General features: G+C 49.6%; 1 protein-coding gene and 1 long non-coding RNA gene across 6 annotated transcripts in view; one reads left to right on the top strand and one right to left on the bottom strand.

Annotated features, from left to right (window-relative positions):
* LOC102954817 (zinc finger protein 582) overlaps window positions 1-15,635 on the bottom strand; it is a 122,607-nt gene that overhangs the window by 76,148 nt on the left and 30,824 nt on the right. For 3 of the 5 annotated variants that reach the window (XM_042970659.1, XM_042970654.1, XM_042970655.1), the window contains exons 2-3: window positions 3,045-3,136; window positions 268-394 (exon numbers count right to left, since the gene is read on the bottom strand). In XM_042970659.1, the coding sequence (XP_042826593.1) occupies window positions 268-394; window positions 3,045-3,136 (219 nt within the window). Of the gene's footprint in view, window positions 1-267; window positions 395-3,044; window positions 3,137-13,135; window positions 13,222-13,554; window positions 13,704-15,635 lie in introns of those variants that run through there. The other 2 variants (XM_042970657.1, XM_042970656.1) reach the window with 2 other exon arrangements.
* LOC102948623 lies at window positions 13,724-15,289 on the top strand. Its single transcript, XR_001510127.2, has 2 exons — window positions 13,724-14,172; window positions 14,513-15,289. It is a non-coding gene; the product is annotated as an uncharacterized LOC102948623 (long non-coding RNA).

Raw genomic sequence — 15,635 nt, forward strand, 5'->3', positions numbered from 1 at the left:
GAAGAGTGGTTGCTAATGGGTCTGGGATTTCTTTTGGGGTAATAAAAATGTTCTAAAACTGACTGTGGTGATGGATGTACAATTCTATAAATACATTTAAAACCACTGAATTCTATACATTGTATATATATGTGAATTACTCATCAACACAGCTGTTAAACAATAAAACAAAACTGTAGTGGCTTCTGTTTTCCTGACTAGACTAATTTATGTCCCACAATAGGCTGGTTGTGGATTATGGTGGTAGGGGGCGGGGGCAGGCCTTACCGAGTGAGACCAGATTCTGGTAGTTTTCCAACATGACGTCTTCATACAGATCCTTCTGAATGGGGCTCAGCCACTCCCACTCTTCCTGGGAGAAATAGATGGCCAAATCCCCAAATGTCACTGGCACCTGAAACAGAAAATCACATGTCCTTTCATCATGGGCTTATGCTTCCACATGGCTAGAGACAACAAGGAACTTGTTCCTAAAAGGGGACATAAATGGTGCCAGGAATCTTTCCAGGAAACATTTCGGGTTCTGAGGCCAAGAGGGGCAGGTATATTAAATAAAATAAATACAACACAATATGATATGATTTAGCTATTATCAAAGACTGTGTCGGAGCGCCTGGGTGGCTCAGTCAGTTGAGCATCCAACTTCAGCTCAGGTCATGATCTCATGGTTCGTGGGATTGAGCCCCATGTCAGGCGCTGTGTTGACAGCCCATAGCCTGGAGCCTGCTTCAGATTCTGTGTCTCCCTCTCTCTCTGCCCCTCCCCTGCTCTCACTCTCAAAAATAAGTAAACATTAAAAAAAAAAAAAAAAAAGACTGTATCACAGGGGCACCTGGGTGGCTCAGTCAGTTGAGCATCTGACTCTTGATTTTGACTCACATCACGATCCCAGGTTGTGGGATCAAGCCCAGCATCAGGCTCTGCTCTGCATGTGGTGGATCCTGCTTAAGATTCTCTCCCAGCGGCGCCTGGGTGGCTCAGTCAGTTGAGCGTCCGACTTTGGCTCAGATCGTGATCTCACAGCTCATGGGTTCGAGCCCCGCGTCAGTCTCTGTGCTGACAGCTTAGAGCCTGCAGCCTGCTTCAGATTCTGTGTCTCCCTCTCTCTCTGTCCCTCTCATGCTCATTCTGTCTCTCAAAAATAAATAAATAACCATAAAAAAAAAAAAAAAAAAAAGATTCTCTCCCCTTCTGCCCCCTTCCCTGACTCATACACTCTCTAAAAAATAAATAAAGACTGCCACATAAAAAGCATAGCAACTTGGATTTACTGGGCACTGACAAAGGCAAAGCATTTTTCTAAGTACCCTACAGGTACTGACTCATGTTGGCCAGTGACTGGGGCACTGCTGAGAGGATCACAGCAATGTTACAGATGAGTAAACAGGAGGCCCAGAAGGGGAGGTGATTTATGGAAAATCCACAACTAGTGAATGGAGGAGATGGAATTCAATCTGAGCAGCTGGCTTCTGATTCATGCTCCTAACCACATACTCTCTAAAGAGCATGTGACTAAACTACACAGGGCAAAGATTCTTCGTAGATGTAATCAAGGTTACTAATCAGTTGATCTTAAATAGGGAGATTATCCTGGATTATCTAGGTGGGTGATGTAATCACAGGAGCCCTAACAGTGGGGAATTTTCTATAGCTGGAAGAGAACAGAAAGGAAGTCAGGGATTTCTGAAGGCTGATTTGACCTGTTACTGCTGGCTTGAAAATGGAAGGGGACCACGATGAAAGAAGGAACTGAATATGCTAATAACCAATGAGTTTAGAAGTAGACCCTGAACCTCAGATGGGACCACAGAGCCAATCGACACCTTTATTTCAGCCTCGTGAGGCAGGCCAAGCTGCACTCTGCCTGACCTCTGACCCATGCACAAACTGTGTGCCATAAATACATGCTGATTGAGCAGCCAAGTTTGCAGAAATTTGTTATAACAACAACAGAGTACAAGCACACATAACCTATAGGGCAAAAATGTTTGTTAGAGAAATTGCATTCAAGGTGTTTACTGTAGAAAATCAGTTCATCACCTAAAGTGGTGAAGCACCAGGGCGCCTGGGTGGCTCAGTCGGTTAAGCGTCTGACTTCAGATCAGATCATGATCTCATGGTTCGTAAGTTTGAGCCCCACGTCGGGCTCTGTGCTGACAACTCATAGCCTGGAGCCTGCTTCGGATTCTGTGTCTCCTCCTCTCTCTGCCCCTCCCCTGCTCACGCTCTATCTCTCTCTGTCTCTCAATAATAAATAAACGTCAAAAGAAAAATTTTTTTTAAGTGGTGAAGCATGTTTTTTAATAGGAGGCTGACTCACTGGCCTGATTCCAACAAAGCCAATCTGAATATAAGATTATGTGGAATTTCTTACACACAGAGAGATTTCCTCCTTGTATATATGGGTTGTACAAGTGAAAACAAAGCAACATTAACAGATTAACTCTAGGGGCGCCTGGGTGGCTCAGTCGGTTAAGCGGCCGACTTCGGCTCAGGTCATGATCTCACGGTCTGTGAGTTCGAGCCCCGAGTCAGGCTCTGTGCTGACAGCTCAGAGCCTGGAGCCTGTTTCAGATTCTGTGTCTCCCTCTCTCTCTGCCCCTCCCCTGTTCACGCTCTGTCTCTCTCTGTCTGAAAAATGAATAAACGTTAAAAAAAAAAAAAAATTAAAAAAAAACAGATTAACTCTAGAGCACAACCTCGAATCTTCCTCTGCCTCAGAGGTCTTGCCTGGGCACCCAGGTCTACCTCGAGAAATCATGGTGGCTCCCCTCTTCTGTCTGAGGAATAGCGCTGGCAGACACCCTGAAGATGCTCAACAAATAGGTGAATGGCCATGGGTACACTGAGAAAAAAGGAGAGGCAGGCACTGGGTGGTTACGTGGGGTGCTAGAGCTCTTATGCTCCTACCCTTCATGGTGATGGGAGGAAACAGAAACAGGTCTTGGATGGGATTCTGTCAGGTAAGAAGTTTCCATGGAAGGAAAGCAAATGGCCTATGTCTTATAAGATGAAACTTCCCCCCAAGAAGAATCGCTATTTACCTTGGACTTGGACTTCCCTCGTGCAGCAGGCATCCTTTCCTCCCTGTTGAGGGTCCGCATTTGAAGAAGGGCAGAGGGCTGAGAAGGTGGGGCTGGGGGAGAAGAGAAATCATGAGGACGACAGGTCCTTTTGGGTGTTCCCAGAGTCTTTAGGATACAAATCCCCTGGCCCCTCCCCCTGGTTACCCATGCACGTACACGCGCACACACACACGTGCATAGACACACACGGAGGGATGACAGAACAATTTCTGCGGCATTCCTGCCCCTTCTCAGGGTTGGGAAAGGGCAATGGCCAATGCTATCTGCTCCCAAGACAACAAAAGGTTCCAGATCAGGAGGCAAATAAGACACGAAGACACCTATCCATTCATTTGGCAAGCATTTGTTCAGTTTCTACTATGTGCCAAGCATGTCGCAGGTGTTGGGGAAAAAGCAGAGTTAAAGCAGAGAAATACCAGCTCCCATGTACTTTACTCCAACAGGAATGGGCAATACAGAACAGTGGGGCATACAGAACAGTGTCAGCTGAGATCATTGCTATATTTGGAAAAAAAAAAAAAAAAAAAAAACCACAGAGGAAGGGGTAGAGTGATGGAGTGGTTGGGAGAGGCCTCTCAGAGGATGCAACATTGAGTTAAGGTTTGAATGTAGTGCGTGAGGCACTTGGAGAAGAACATTCTAGGTAGAGATACAACAGATGCAAAGACTCTACAGCAGGCACGTGCTTGGTGAGTACAGGGAAGTGAATGGTGTGCTGAAGAATGAGGCGGGGAGTGGTGGCCTAGGAGATGGCTGAGGTCAGGAGAGAGCCACGTCATGAAGACGGTCAGGAGCTCTTGGAATTGATCCTAAGTGTGATAAGACATCACTGAGGGAGCAGGGGTCTGAAGAGTGATAGATCCGACTTAACATTTAACAAAATTTATTGGGTGGCTATGTGGTGAATGAACTGTGTCTGCTGGTGAGGGGTGGAGGGGACACAGGAGCTGAAGAAGGAACTCATTAGGCAGGTATGTGTAAATCCAGCAGAGACTTCAGTGGCCTGGATTAGGCCCCCTCTATCACTCTGAACCTGTTTTTCTACATGTGTGTCATTAGCCACTGGTGACAACTGAGTTCTAGAAATAAGGCTAGTGCCATTGAGTGTTTAATGTTATTTAATTTCAGTTAATTTATTACTAAAGTCATAATAAAATAATAAATATTAAAATAAATGAATTAAAATTTAGTTATCTAAAATTAAACACTGGGGCACCTGGGTGGCTCAGTTGGTTAAGCGTCTGACTCTTGATTTTGGTGCAGGCCATGACCCCGGGGTGATCAAGTCCTGCATCAGGCTCCACACTGAAAGCGGAGCCTGCTTAAGATTCTCTCTCCCTCTGTCCCCATTCCCCACTCATGCTCTCAAATAAAATTAAAAAAAAATTTTTTTTAATTAAAAAAATAAATAAAGGGGCGCATGGGTGGCTCAGTCAGTTAAAGCATCTGACTTCGGCTCAGGTCATGATCTTGCCTTTCATGGGTTCGAGCCCCATGATCTTGCCTTTTATGGGTTGACAGCTTGGAGCCTGAAGCCTGATTTGGATTCTGTGTCTTCCTCTCTTTCTCTGCCCCCCACTGTCCCCACTCACACTCTGTATCTCTCTAAAATAAACATTAAAAAATAACAATAAAAAAATAAAAAATAAAATTAAAAACTAATCTTCAATTTACTGTAAAACTTTGAAGGATGTTTGAAACTGGCTGTGTGAATCTACTTTTCCAATGGTAAGTTTTATGAAGTTTAAATACAGATCAAATAATGTAAATTATGTATCTGAATTGAGGTGCACTGCATGTATAAAAAACACAGATTTCAAAGACTTAGTATGAAAAGAATGTAAAATATCTCATTGGTAATTGTTTATATTGATTACAAGTTGATGCTTAGAATATATTAAGTTAAATAAAATATGCTAAAATTAACTGTAATGATTTTTTTAAATTTTTCCAATGTTGCTGCTGGAAAATTGAAAACTGTATGTCTTGCATTACATTTCCACAGGACAAATACTCTCTACTAGAGTCTACACCATTCTATTGCCCCATTTCCTTCATAGCACAAGCTGCCTCCTGAAAACGGCTTGTTTATGTTTATGTAGGAACAATCTCCTTCACCTTAACTTGGGCTCCATGAGAACAAGCACTTTGTTGCATTCACTGTTCTGGGAGCTAATAACATGCCTGGCACAGAGCAGTGCTCAAGAAATTCTTTTTTTTTTTTTTTTTTTTTAATTTTTTTTTTCAACGTTTTTTATTTATTTTTGGGACAGAGAGAGACAGAGCATGAACGGGGGAGGGGCAGAGAGAGAGAGACACAGAATCGGAAACAGGCTCCAGGCTCCGAGCCATCAGCCCAGAGCCTGACTCGGGGCTCGAACTCACGGACCGCGAGATCGTGACCTGGCTGAAGTCGGACGCTCAACCGACTGCGCCACCCAGGCGCCCCAAGAAATTCTTGTTGACTGAATCAATAACCAGTCCAGAATGCTTCCTTGCATGCTGAAATTGGGAGTGGAGTGTAACCATTTTATGCCAAAATCATCTTACAGAGAAACACTTCTAATAGCAGTCATTCCAAGCCCTCTAAACTTGTCTTTTGGAGAAGGCCAGGGTCTAGAAAAGGCAGAAATGGGAGTATAATTTCCATTTTGAAAAATTTGAAATCTAGGAAAAAGAACAATAAAATGAACACCTGATTACTTTTTACCAAGTGTTAACATTTTCCTTTTTTTCTGAAATCATTTCAAAGTAACAGACATGATAGAAGTTCACGCCTAAATGCTTCAGCACACCTGAAGAATACCATCATCACGCCCCAGTGCCAACAATAGTGGATACGTCACAAATTGTTTTTTTCTATGACAAAGGAATAGCAGCATACGGTCTGGAAGACGGAAATAGGAATGTTTCTCTCTACAGATGTTCTTTTTTTTTTTCTCCCTTGAGGGTGGGGTTAGGGAAGATAAATGAAACCAAGGCCATAATTAAGTTTCTAGTTTGAAAATGGTCATGTTTTGATTCAAAATCCAAGTCATTGGGGAGCCTGGGTGGCTCAGCCAGTTAAGTGTCTAACTTCAGCTCAGGTCATGCAAGATCTCATGGTTTAAGACTTCAAGCCCTACATTGGGCTTTCTGCTGTCAGCACAGAGCCTGCTTTGGAGCCTATGTCCCCCTCTCCAGATCATTCTCTCCCCCTCTCTCTCAACAAATAAAAAAAACTTTAAAAAAAAAATTACAAAACGCAAGTCAGAAGATGACCTTGTACTGTTTAAGGGAACCTAGCCAGAAGAATGTTTGGTTATTACACTTCTCTCTCTTTTTTTTTTATTTTTATTTTTTTTTATAATTTTTTTTTCAACGTTTTTTTATTTATTTTTGGGACAGAGAGAGACAGAGCATGAATGGGGGAGGGGCAGAGAGAGAGGGAGACACAGAATCGGAAACAGGCTCCAGGCTCCGAGCCATCAGCCCAGAGCCTGACTCGGGGCTCGAACTCACGGACCGCGAGATCGTGACCTGGCTGAAGTCGGACGCTTAACCGACTGCGCCACCCAGGCGCCCCTACGCTTCTCTCTTTAAAAGAGAAAAGCAGGGCACCTGGGGGAGCTCCGTCAGTTAAAGAACCAACTTTGGTTCAGGCCATGATCTCAGTGCTCGTGGGTTCAAGCCCCGCATTGGGCTCTGTGCTAACAGCTCAGAGCCTAGAGCCTGCTTTGGATTCTGCGCCTCCCTCAGTCTCTCTTAAAAAATAAACATTAAAAGAGAGAGAGAGAGAGAGAGAGAGAGAGAGAGAGAGAGAGAGAGAGAGAGAAAAGCAGTAATAAGCAAGAGTAGCAATACTAAGATGAATAAATACAGGGCACTTTTGTGAAGATCATCATTTAATCCTCGCTCCTAACTTGCTGGGGCAGGTACTCTCATTAGTGCCATTTCCAGACGAGGAAAATGAAGCACAGAGAAGCAGGGATTACTTGCCCAAGGTCATATAAGGCTGGGAACTGGCAGAGCCCGGATTCAAGCTGAGGGTGATCCAGATATCCCACTAACCACTCTGGGTCAGAGGGAAGGGCTGAGTCAAACATCACTCTGGAGTCAGACCACCCAAGTGTGATGACTATTTTCATTAGCTGTGTTACCACGGCCACGTTACTGAACCTCTCTGCCCTTTTTCTCCCGTTAAACAAGAACAATACAGAACTACTGACGTTGTCCTGAGGCTTAACAAAACTTGAACTCAGATCCTACATCTCTCTCCTTCCTCACGCAGGCCTCCTTGCCAGTCCCAGAATTTGCTACCACAGCCCTGCCTCACTTCCTCACTCCTTTCTCTCTTTGTTCCAATCTCTCTACCAGTCTCACCCTAACCCGTCTAGTAACACTGCAACCTGCCTCCCACCCTCCTACCTACTACTCCCAGTCTCCCTTGCCCAGCCCTGACTTCTCTTTTCTCCGCAGCTCTCATTGCTAATGCACTAAGTGTGAGAGAACTAAAAAGGCATACACTGGTCTCTGCCTTCCTCCTTGGTACCACGGAACTCCTAAAACCCTTGTAAATGCTTAAGTGATAAGAACACTAGGAATGTTTCTTGTTTCAATGAGGTGACTCTGGGTGGGCTCCTGGACAGGGTGTGGTCATCAGAAAGACCAAGCCATGAAGAGAAGAAGCCTGAAATTTTCAGCCTCAGACAAGGGGGCCTACCAAAAGTCTTAGATGCCTGAATTCTCTCTGCATTAGACTCCAGGGCAGGGGTGTGTTAAGTGATTTGTGGCCCTTGACAATTTCCATGGTGTAAACACTCCCATTAGGGCCCCACCGTAAGCTACCAAACTGATGTCACTGAGCTTACAGCTGGGGAAAGGTGCACAGAACAGGTCTGTGAACGGGTGTGAGCCAGCCCCAGCACTCCGCAGCCACACAGCCTGAAAATAAAGCTCAATTCTTTGCCTGGGGGTTCTCCTACTTTTAATTATCATTCCCAAAGCATAGAGGTAATGCCTAGCTCTGTGGGACACACCCCAAGGCAGTTTCCTCATTATAGAAAACTACTGCTGGTTGGTTCTATTTCGTTTTGAAACATCCACATGACTTTGGCATCCTATGTCATAATAAACCTGAGCCTGTGTTAACGTAATCATACTTTAAACTATTTACCAGATCAGTACATCCCTTGGCTTTTTTTCCCTTCCAATTCCTCAAGGACAACAGATTACGGCAGGAAGTGCATCATGTCCATCCTGTGGTTTCTCATAGTTGCCTGAACTCAGCCATGCAACCCAATCTAGAAAAGCACAATCCTTGTCCACAAAACCATTTTCTGTGAGGAGCCCAGCACTGCTGGAGAAGAAAGAACAGCAGTTTGGTATTAGATTATTCCAGATTCAAAGTTTGCCTCTGCCGATTACTGGAGTAAAGAAAACCCACCTCACCATTAGCTGTTAGAAGTTTACATGAGCTACCTTTTTAAGAGTTACTTTCAGCCACAGGCACATGGTAATTTCTTCCCTTCCTTCTCCTCTCACTTTTATCTCAGTTTACACCAAGCATCCCAAAGACCAAGGAAGCCTGAGATCCACTGAAAAGGCTGTGGGTAGAATTCTCACAGAGTGCTGACTGGAGAGAAACTGCCACCACCTCAAAGGAGGATAATTTGGCAACATCTTTGAAAACTGAAGGCACACACCCCCTCAACATAGTAAACCTCATTTCTGGTATTTGTCTTTGGAAGTCCTTGCATGTGGATAAAACGACACACAAGAGCATCCAGTGTGGCAAGACTTATAGGAAGAGGCAGTATGGTCCTGCAGTGAAGGACTTATGTCTGGAAGCTGTCTGGGTTCAACTTGTAACTCTGCTACCCTTCCCTAGTGTACTCTCTGGGCCTCTGCTTCCTCCGCTGGCAAATGACGCAAGCAACTGACGCCACAGAACTGTTCTGAAGACTAAATGAGTGAAAGCACATAACACACTTAAAACAGTGCCAGTGCTGAACAAATGTAAGTTACCAAGAGATTGGAGACAACCAAATTGCCCATCAATAGGGAAATGGCTAAGTGAGTGTTACGTGAACATGATGCGACACCAGGTAGATCTTAAAAGGAACAAAGTAACACCACATCAGTGCTTCTTCGTTGAGGACAATTTTGCACCCAGGGGACACTTGCAATGTTTGGGGACATTTGTGGTTGTCACAGATGGATGGGGTGGTGGTGGTAGTGCTCCTGGCATCTAGTGGGTAGAGGCCAAGATGCTGTTCAACACCCTACATTGCACAAGATAGCACCCCAAAGCACAGAACGTCAACTGTGCCAAGGTTGAGAAATTTGCTGGACACGAACTGCGTGAGATGATCTCCATGATGTGATGTAATGACAGTGAAAAAGGAACAGAAAAACCACTTAGAGAAAATGAAATGTTGAAAACATAATATATATGTTTGAAAAGGCAGACATGTTCTGGAAAAATAATCATGACATTGGCAGCAGTGACCGTCTCTGAAGAGAGGACCTAAGTTACTTGGTATGGGAAAAGAAAACTCAAAAATTCACCATCCCCCCACCCCATCTGCACTTTGGCATCATGTTTCATGCACATATAACTACTTCTTCAAAGCAACACAAATAAAATCGTGTAAATCCCACACTACCTCAGGGGAGAACAGTACACCTAGCCTGTCTTCTGAGACTCAAACATAGTGTGGAAAGGGCTTGGCAATTTAAATTTAATACAAAGCTAACTTTTTTTTTAACATTTGTTATTTTTTTGTGAGACCCAAAGTGCAAGCAGCAGAGGAGCAGAGAGAGAGGGAGATACAGAATCAGAAGTAGGTTCCAGGCTCTGAGCTGACAGCACAGAGCCTGATGTGGGGCTTGAAAACCACGAATCATGAGACCATGACCTGAGTCAGACAACCAACTGAGCCACCCAGGCACCCCAATACAAAGCTAACTACTTGATCCTAAAGTGAGGTTGGCAAAAACCAGGATGGGAACAAGTTTCAAAGACATACTGGGCAGCGGCCATGCCTCTCCTCAGGAGCAGACAACTAGGGTTCTTCCTCTCAGCCCCAACATCTCTGTGATCCTGGGGGGCTGTGCTGAGCACTGAATTGGCGGCAGGTCCTAATGTACGTGAGAACCAGGCATTTAATGAGCAATCTCATTGCTTCCCTTCAAAGTCAGCTTTTGCTGTACCAGCTATGAAATATTTGACGATCACCCCTACTCTGATCCTGCCAGTCCCAGAGGCCAAGATAACAAGATACTTTCCTTAAGGACCCTAGTCTAACTGTAACAGAAAATATGGGCTTCGCACAGGAACAGATTTCCTCACTTGTAGGACGGGGCTAGGAACGTCCCTAATGCAGGAAAGCACAGCTGTCAAGACTGTCTCGGATAAAATATTGAAAGCACTTGTCACTCATGTCTCCTCCTCTTCCTCTACCAAATTAACTTACCTTATTACTCAAGTAAGCTCTCGGAGCTACAGCTCTCAACCTTGTTTGCACATTAAAATGTCTCAGGAGCTTTGTAATAAATATTGATGGCTGTGCCCAACTGCAGACTAATTAAATCAGAATCTCTGAGAACCAAGTCTGGGCACTTCTTTTTATTTTTAAAAAATTTTTTAATGTTTATTTATTTTTCAGAGAGACAGAGTGCAAGCAGGGGAGGAGCAGAGAGAGAGGGAGACACAGAATGGAAGCAGGCTCCAGGCTCTGAGCTGTCAGCACAGAGCCCGATATGGGGCTCAAACCCATGAACCATGAGATCATGACCTGAGCTGAAGTCGGGCGGTTCAACCAACTGAGCCACCCAGTTGCCCCCTGGGCATTTCTTTTTAAAGGACATGCTAATGGGAAGCCATAGTTTAGAACCCTTACCCCAGTGTCTACGAGCCTTGGGGCGGGGCTGAAGGTCTGACCTCTCCCGTAGAAACCCACACCTCAGTGTTGAAGAAAAGCCTATGATGACCTCAAAGCCAAACTCTTGGATTCCCCAACCAAAGGATACCACCAAGTCACTGATGGTGGCCTCTATGGCTTTGGGACCGAATGAGATGCCCATGGGAAGCCTGGGTATTGATCCTGTGCTTAGTCCCTAATCCCATCACCCTGCTTTACCCAACAAAACGCTTGCCACTGCTTATCGTAAATTGAACCGTCTTCCTCCTGAATGCCAGTCCCAGATGGACAGTAACCTGTCTTGTCCGTTGACTAGCACAGCGCCTGACCCATGGCAGCCGCTGGACTACGGAGTGAGTGACTCGGGCAGGCCACAGACACATTCTCTTCTCAGGCAGAGAACATCATCCTCATGTCTTCTCTCCTCCAGCCCCTCGCCCTCTTTCCTATCTGCAGCCCCTCGCCCTCTTTCCTATCTGCACACCTCGAGGGAGTCCATGGTGTGCCTTCATCACAGCTCTGACGATCCTGCCCTCCAGGGGACACCCCGCAACGCAGGGAAAGGTTTTTGCTTTCACGCGTGGGGGAAAGGGGGCTCTGCTACGGCCATCTGATGGGTAGAGGCCAGAGATAATGCTAAACATCCTACAGTAGGCAGGGCAGCCCCCCCCCCCCCGACCCCGCGGCCCCTACACAAAAATTATCTGGCCCGAAGAATCCACAACTCAAAGAAGGAAGACGCCTGGGCAGACACGGAAAAATCTCCAGACCCCTGTGTTATCAGCAAATCCTGCCCCTCAGGCTCTGCCACCTCCGACCCAGGTTATTCACCCCACAAGCTCCCCAGGGACATGTCCATCCTGGAAGACCCTGAGCCGCTGGTCTCCCCTCACACACCCTGCTACTGCCCTCCCAAGACCCGACTATTAAACTCCGGACCTAAGCTCCAACCTGGCCTTCAAGGTTACTTTCTAGGTGGGCCTGAAACCTCTACTCCGACGCTCAACTTCAGATTTTCCTCCCTCGGATTTTTTCCGGGTGTGAGACCCCTGGGGTGACTACGCTAATCATTAAGCAATTATCGCCCACTGCGGCTTACTTGGGCCAGGCACCCTTCTACTCCAGGCTCACCCCAAGCCCGGCATTATGAACCGTCCCTGTTTTACAGATGAAACTGAGGGGCAGCGGAGTGACCTCTCCCGGGGTCACACGACTAGTGAGCGATGGAACCTGGAGCCCCAGGGCTGCTGCAGAGGAGACCGGTCCCAGAGGCCAGCAGGGCTCTGCCCCCCACTTCAAATACACACGAAGGCAGGCTCGCAGGCTCGGCTACGGGGGGCGGCGCCCCTCAGCTGGGAAAGGCCGACCGCACACCCCCAAGCCACCGCACCCCTACCTCTGCCCCGACACGGCGCTCACTTAAGCGGCGCCAAGCCGCGGGCGGGGTGTCTCCCCTGCGTGACCGCGGGGAACCCTCCCACAGGGACGCCTGCACAGGGAAGGGGGAGACGACGGCACACGCACTCTCACCCGCCCAAGTCGCACAGCCGTCGGCGAGAAACGACCCCGTCGGTCTGGGGCGCACACAAACGCGCCCCACCAGCACGAGGCCTCGGAGCAGCACCCACGCACCCACATACCCACTCCCGGCTGTCCAAACATCTTTCCTGTCTTACAAACGACCACCGCGCACGGCGGTCCTCGGACGCGCGCCCACCTGCCCACGGTCTGTCTGTCTGTCTGTCTCTCTCACACACACACACACACACACACACACACACACACACACACACACACAAGACGCAGAACGCCGACCACCTCACGTCCCAGACCCGGTGCTCCCCTCAGCGCTGCCACTGGCGCGCGCCGCCCCGGGCTCGCGACCGACCCCGCGCCGCTCCGGACCCGCAGCCTCACCCCACCTCAGGCCCCCGCGTCCCCTCACGACCCGCGCAGCCCCGCCAGAACCCACACTGCGTCACGACCCTGCGCCGCCCCAGGCCCACGACCCCTCACGACCCCGCGAGGCCTCGTCAGGAATCCACACTGAGTCATGACCCGCGCAACCCCCGGCCCGCGCCCCCCGCGCCCCCTCACGACCGCACGCAGACACACAACCCCACAGTCTTACAGACACACGCTCACATTCAACTCAGTCCTCCCGGGTCGGGTCCCGGCGGAGCCCACTCCGACAACCGCTCGGCACCCAGCGCCCCCAGTGCCCCTCCGCGCCTGCGCACTCCCCTCGCAGACCCCAGGCGCAACCGCCGGCCCCGCCCCCTCACACGCACAACACGTAGCAGGCCGCCGCCCCGCCCCCGGACCTCCCCGAGCGCGCCGGGCCCCGCCCCCAAACAAAGCCACGCGGCGTGCACGCGCTCACTCTCCTCGGGCGGGGGCGAGGGGACTCCCCACACGCTGAGCCTGAGGCCCGCCCCCTCACTTGCAACAGACACTTACGCAAGCACGCCCCCGCAACCCCTGCACCGAAGCGCGCGCCAGGCCGAGCCCCGCCCCCGCACAACCCACGCAGCAGTAGAGCCGCGCGCACGTACAGAGTGTACCTGGAGCTCCCGGGGCCACGGTTCTCCTGTTAAATCATGTGGATGCCCTGAGGCGCGAGGGGCTTTCTGCGAATCAGGGAACCAAACCCAGCCTCCGCAGTTGGCCTCCCTCACCGGCTAGCACACCCGCAGGTTCCCGTGCATGGGCTTGCACTGCGGCGCTCGGCGGTACTGGGAGCCGGGCTCCCCCGCGGTTGCGCGTGCGCACTGCGACCTCAGTCCGCAACCCCCAGGAGCCTCCGGGGCGCAGCGGGGCCAGGCCCAGAACGAGGGGCAGACCTCCCGGTCTGCGCGTATCGAGATCTGTCCGGCCCGGAGTCGAAAAGACCGGGGAGAGGGGCCCAGGGACGGTGCTCAGGCCAGAAGTAGAATCTCGTTCGCGCCAACGTAGAACGAAGGTCCCCAGAGTCCCTTGCGCTACGCCTCTCTGGCCCGCAGCCTACATTTCCCGGGAGCCCCTGCGACGCGTGGGGACGCGGCGGCGCGCGGAGAGGAGCGTCGGGCGGCCGCGCGCGCAATGGCTGCATCTGAGGTGACCGCCTCGTCCTCCGGATTCTCTGAGAGGTGTGCGGTGTGGACCCGCCCCTGGCACCTGGGCGTGAGTCCCGGGTTGTGACGGTACGTCTGAGTCCGTGAGGCCCATTTTGTGCCATTGTATCTTCTGAGGCCCTGTGTTTGTGATTGTGTTTTGCGTGTGTGAGGGGGAAACACCGGGGTTGAGTGTGTATGCTCGTGCCCGCAGGTGTGTCGTCTCTGGCTGCTTTGGCACCACGGCAGAGGTGAGCCTACACAACCTTAAATTACCGTCTGACTCTGGATGACTGTGTGTGTGTGTGTAGGGAACCACAGAAACCGAATGGGTGTGTGCACAGAAACCACCGTTTGTGCAAGCGTATGTTTGTGTGCGTGACACCACGGTGACTAATTTTGTGGAGACTCTGTTTTTGCGTTTTTATAGGCGTGTGTGTACAATCCTGACTGCAGTCGCAGTGTGGACTCTCCCCGCCGTCGAACAATGACCCCACTGGCGTGTGCTACGATCCGCCCTGATTCTGACCCTACCTCGCTGGCGACGGCTCAGCCCCCAGGACGGCGCTCACCCCCCTCCCCCACCGGACCCCAGCTCCAGGTCTGTAGGTCAGAGTTTCTGGGGACCCTCCTCCGAGGGCTTAATATGCCAAGAGCGGATCACAGACCTGGGAGAGGCGTCTTACTTACCGGTCACCAGCGTTACAAAAGGACGTAACCCAGAAACGGCCCTGGAAGAGGTGCGCAGGGTGAAGCTTCCACTCTTCCAGCGCCTCCACGCGTTCACCGACCCGGAAGCGCTCTGAACCGCGTCCTTTTTCGGAAGAGGCTACACCGCAGAGGCACGGTGGATGAAACCTTTGGCCGATGGTGATGGAACTCAATTTCCAGCCCCTCTCCCCTGCACCGAGGTCAGGGGGTGGGATTAAAAGTTCTAACCCTCGCCCGCTGGCTTGGTTCCCCTGGCAACCAGCCCCACCAAAGGAGTGTTCCTCGATTTCCTGTTCGTTAACATAACAAAAGAGAGCCTTCCCTCTCGGCACTTAGGAAATTCCTAGGGTTGGGGAGCTCCAGGCCGGGAAGGGGCGAAGAACGAATGCCTGTTTCTTACTACACAGCACTACATCGCGCCACGTGCGGGGGAAACCCTGGGTTTGTGGCGGTGCCCTCTGGGACTAGGTACTAAGAATAAATGTGTAAGGCACTAGTTTCTGCATTCCCAGTTGTGTGACAAGGTGGTGGTGATCATCAAAATAGCAGCTAACGGGTATGAGGACTTTCACTACCACCGCTGCTAGCAGCTGGCACATTGCTGCCCCAGGTCAAAAGTGTCATTTCCACTTAAAGTTTTATTTAATCCTTTTAACCCTACTGTTGTTTCTACTGAGCTCTCCGGTCTCCAGGTGCATAAACGGAGGCACAGGGAGGTCAGGTTAACTCACCCAAGGTCACACAGCTAGTAAAGATCAGAGCGTGTTTTTGAACCCGGGTCTTGCTGACTCCAAAACCCCTGCTCTTTGCACCCCTTCGGGTTTTTTTTTTTTTCCCTGGAG

The sequence above is a fragment of the Panthera tigris genome, chromosome E2, assembly GCF_018350195.1.
Source record: "Panthera tigris isolate Pti1 chromosome E2, P.tigris_Pti1_mat1.1, whole genome shotgun sequence".
NCBI lineage: Eukaryota > Metazoa > Chordata > Mammalia > Carnivora > Felidae > Panthera > Panthera tigris.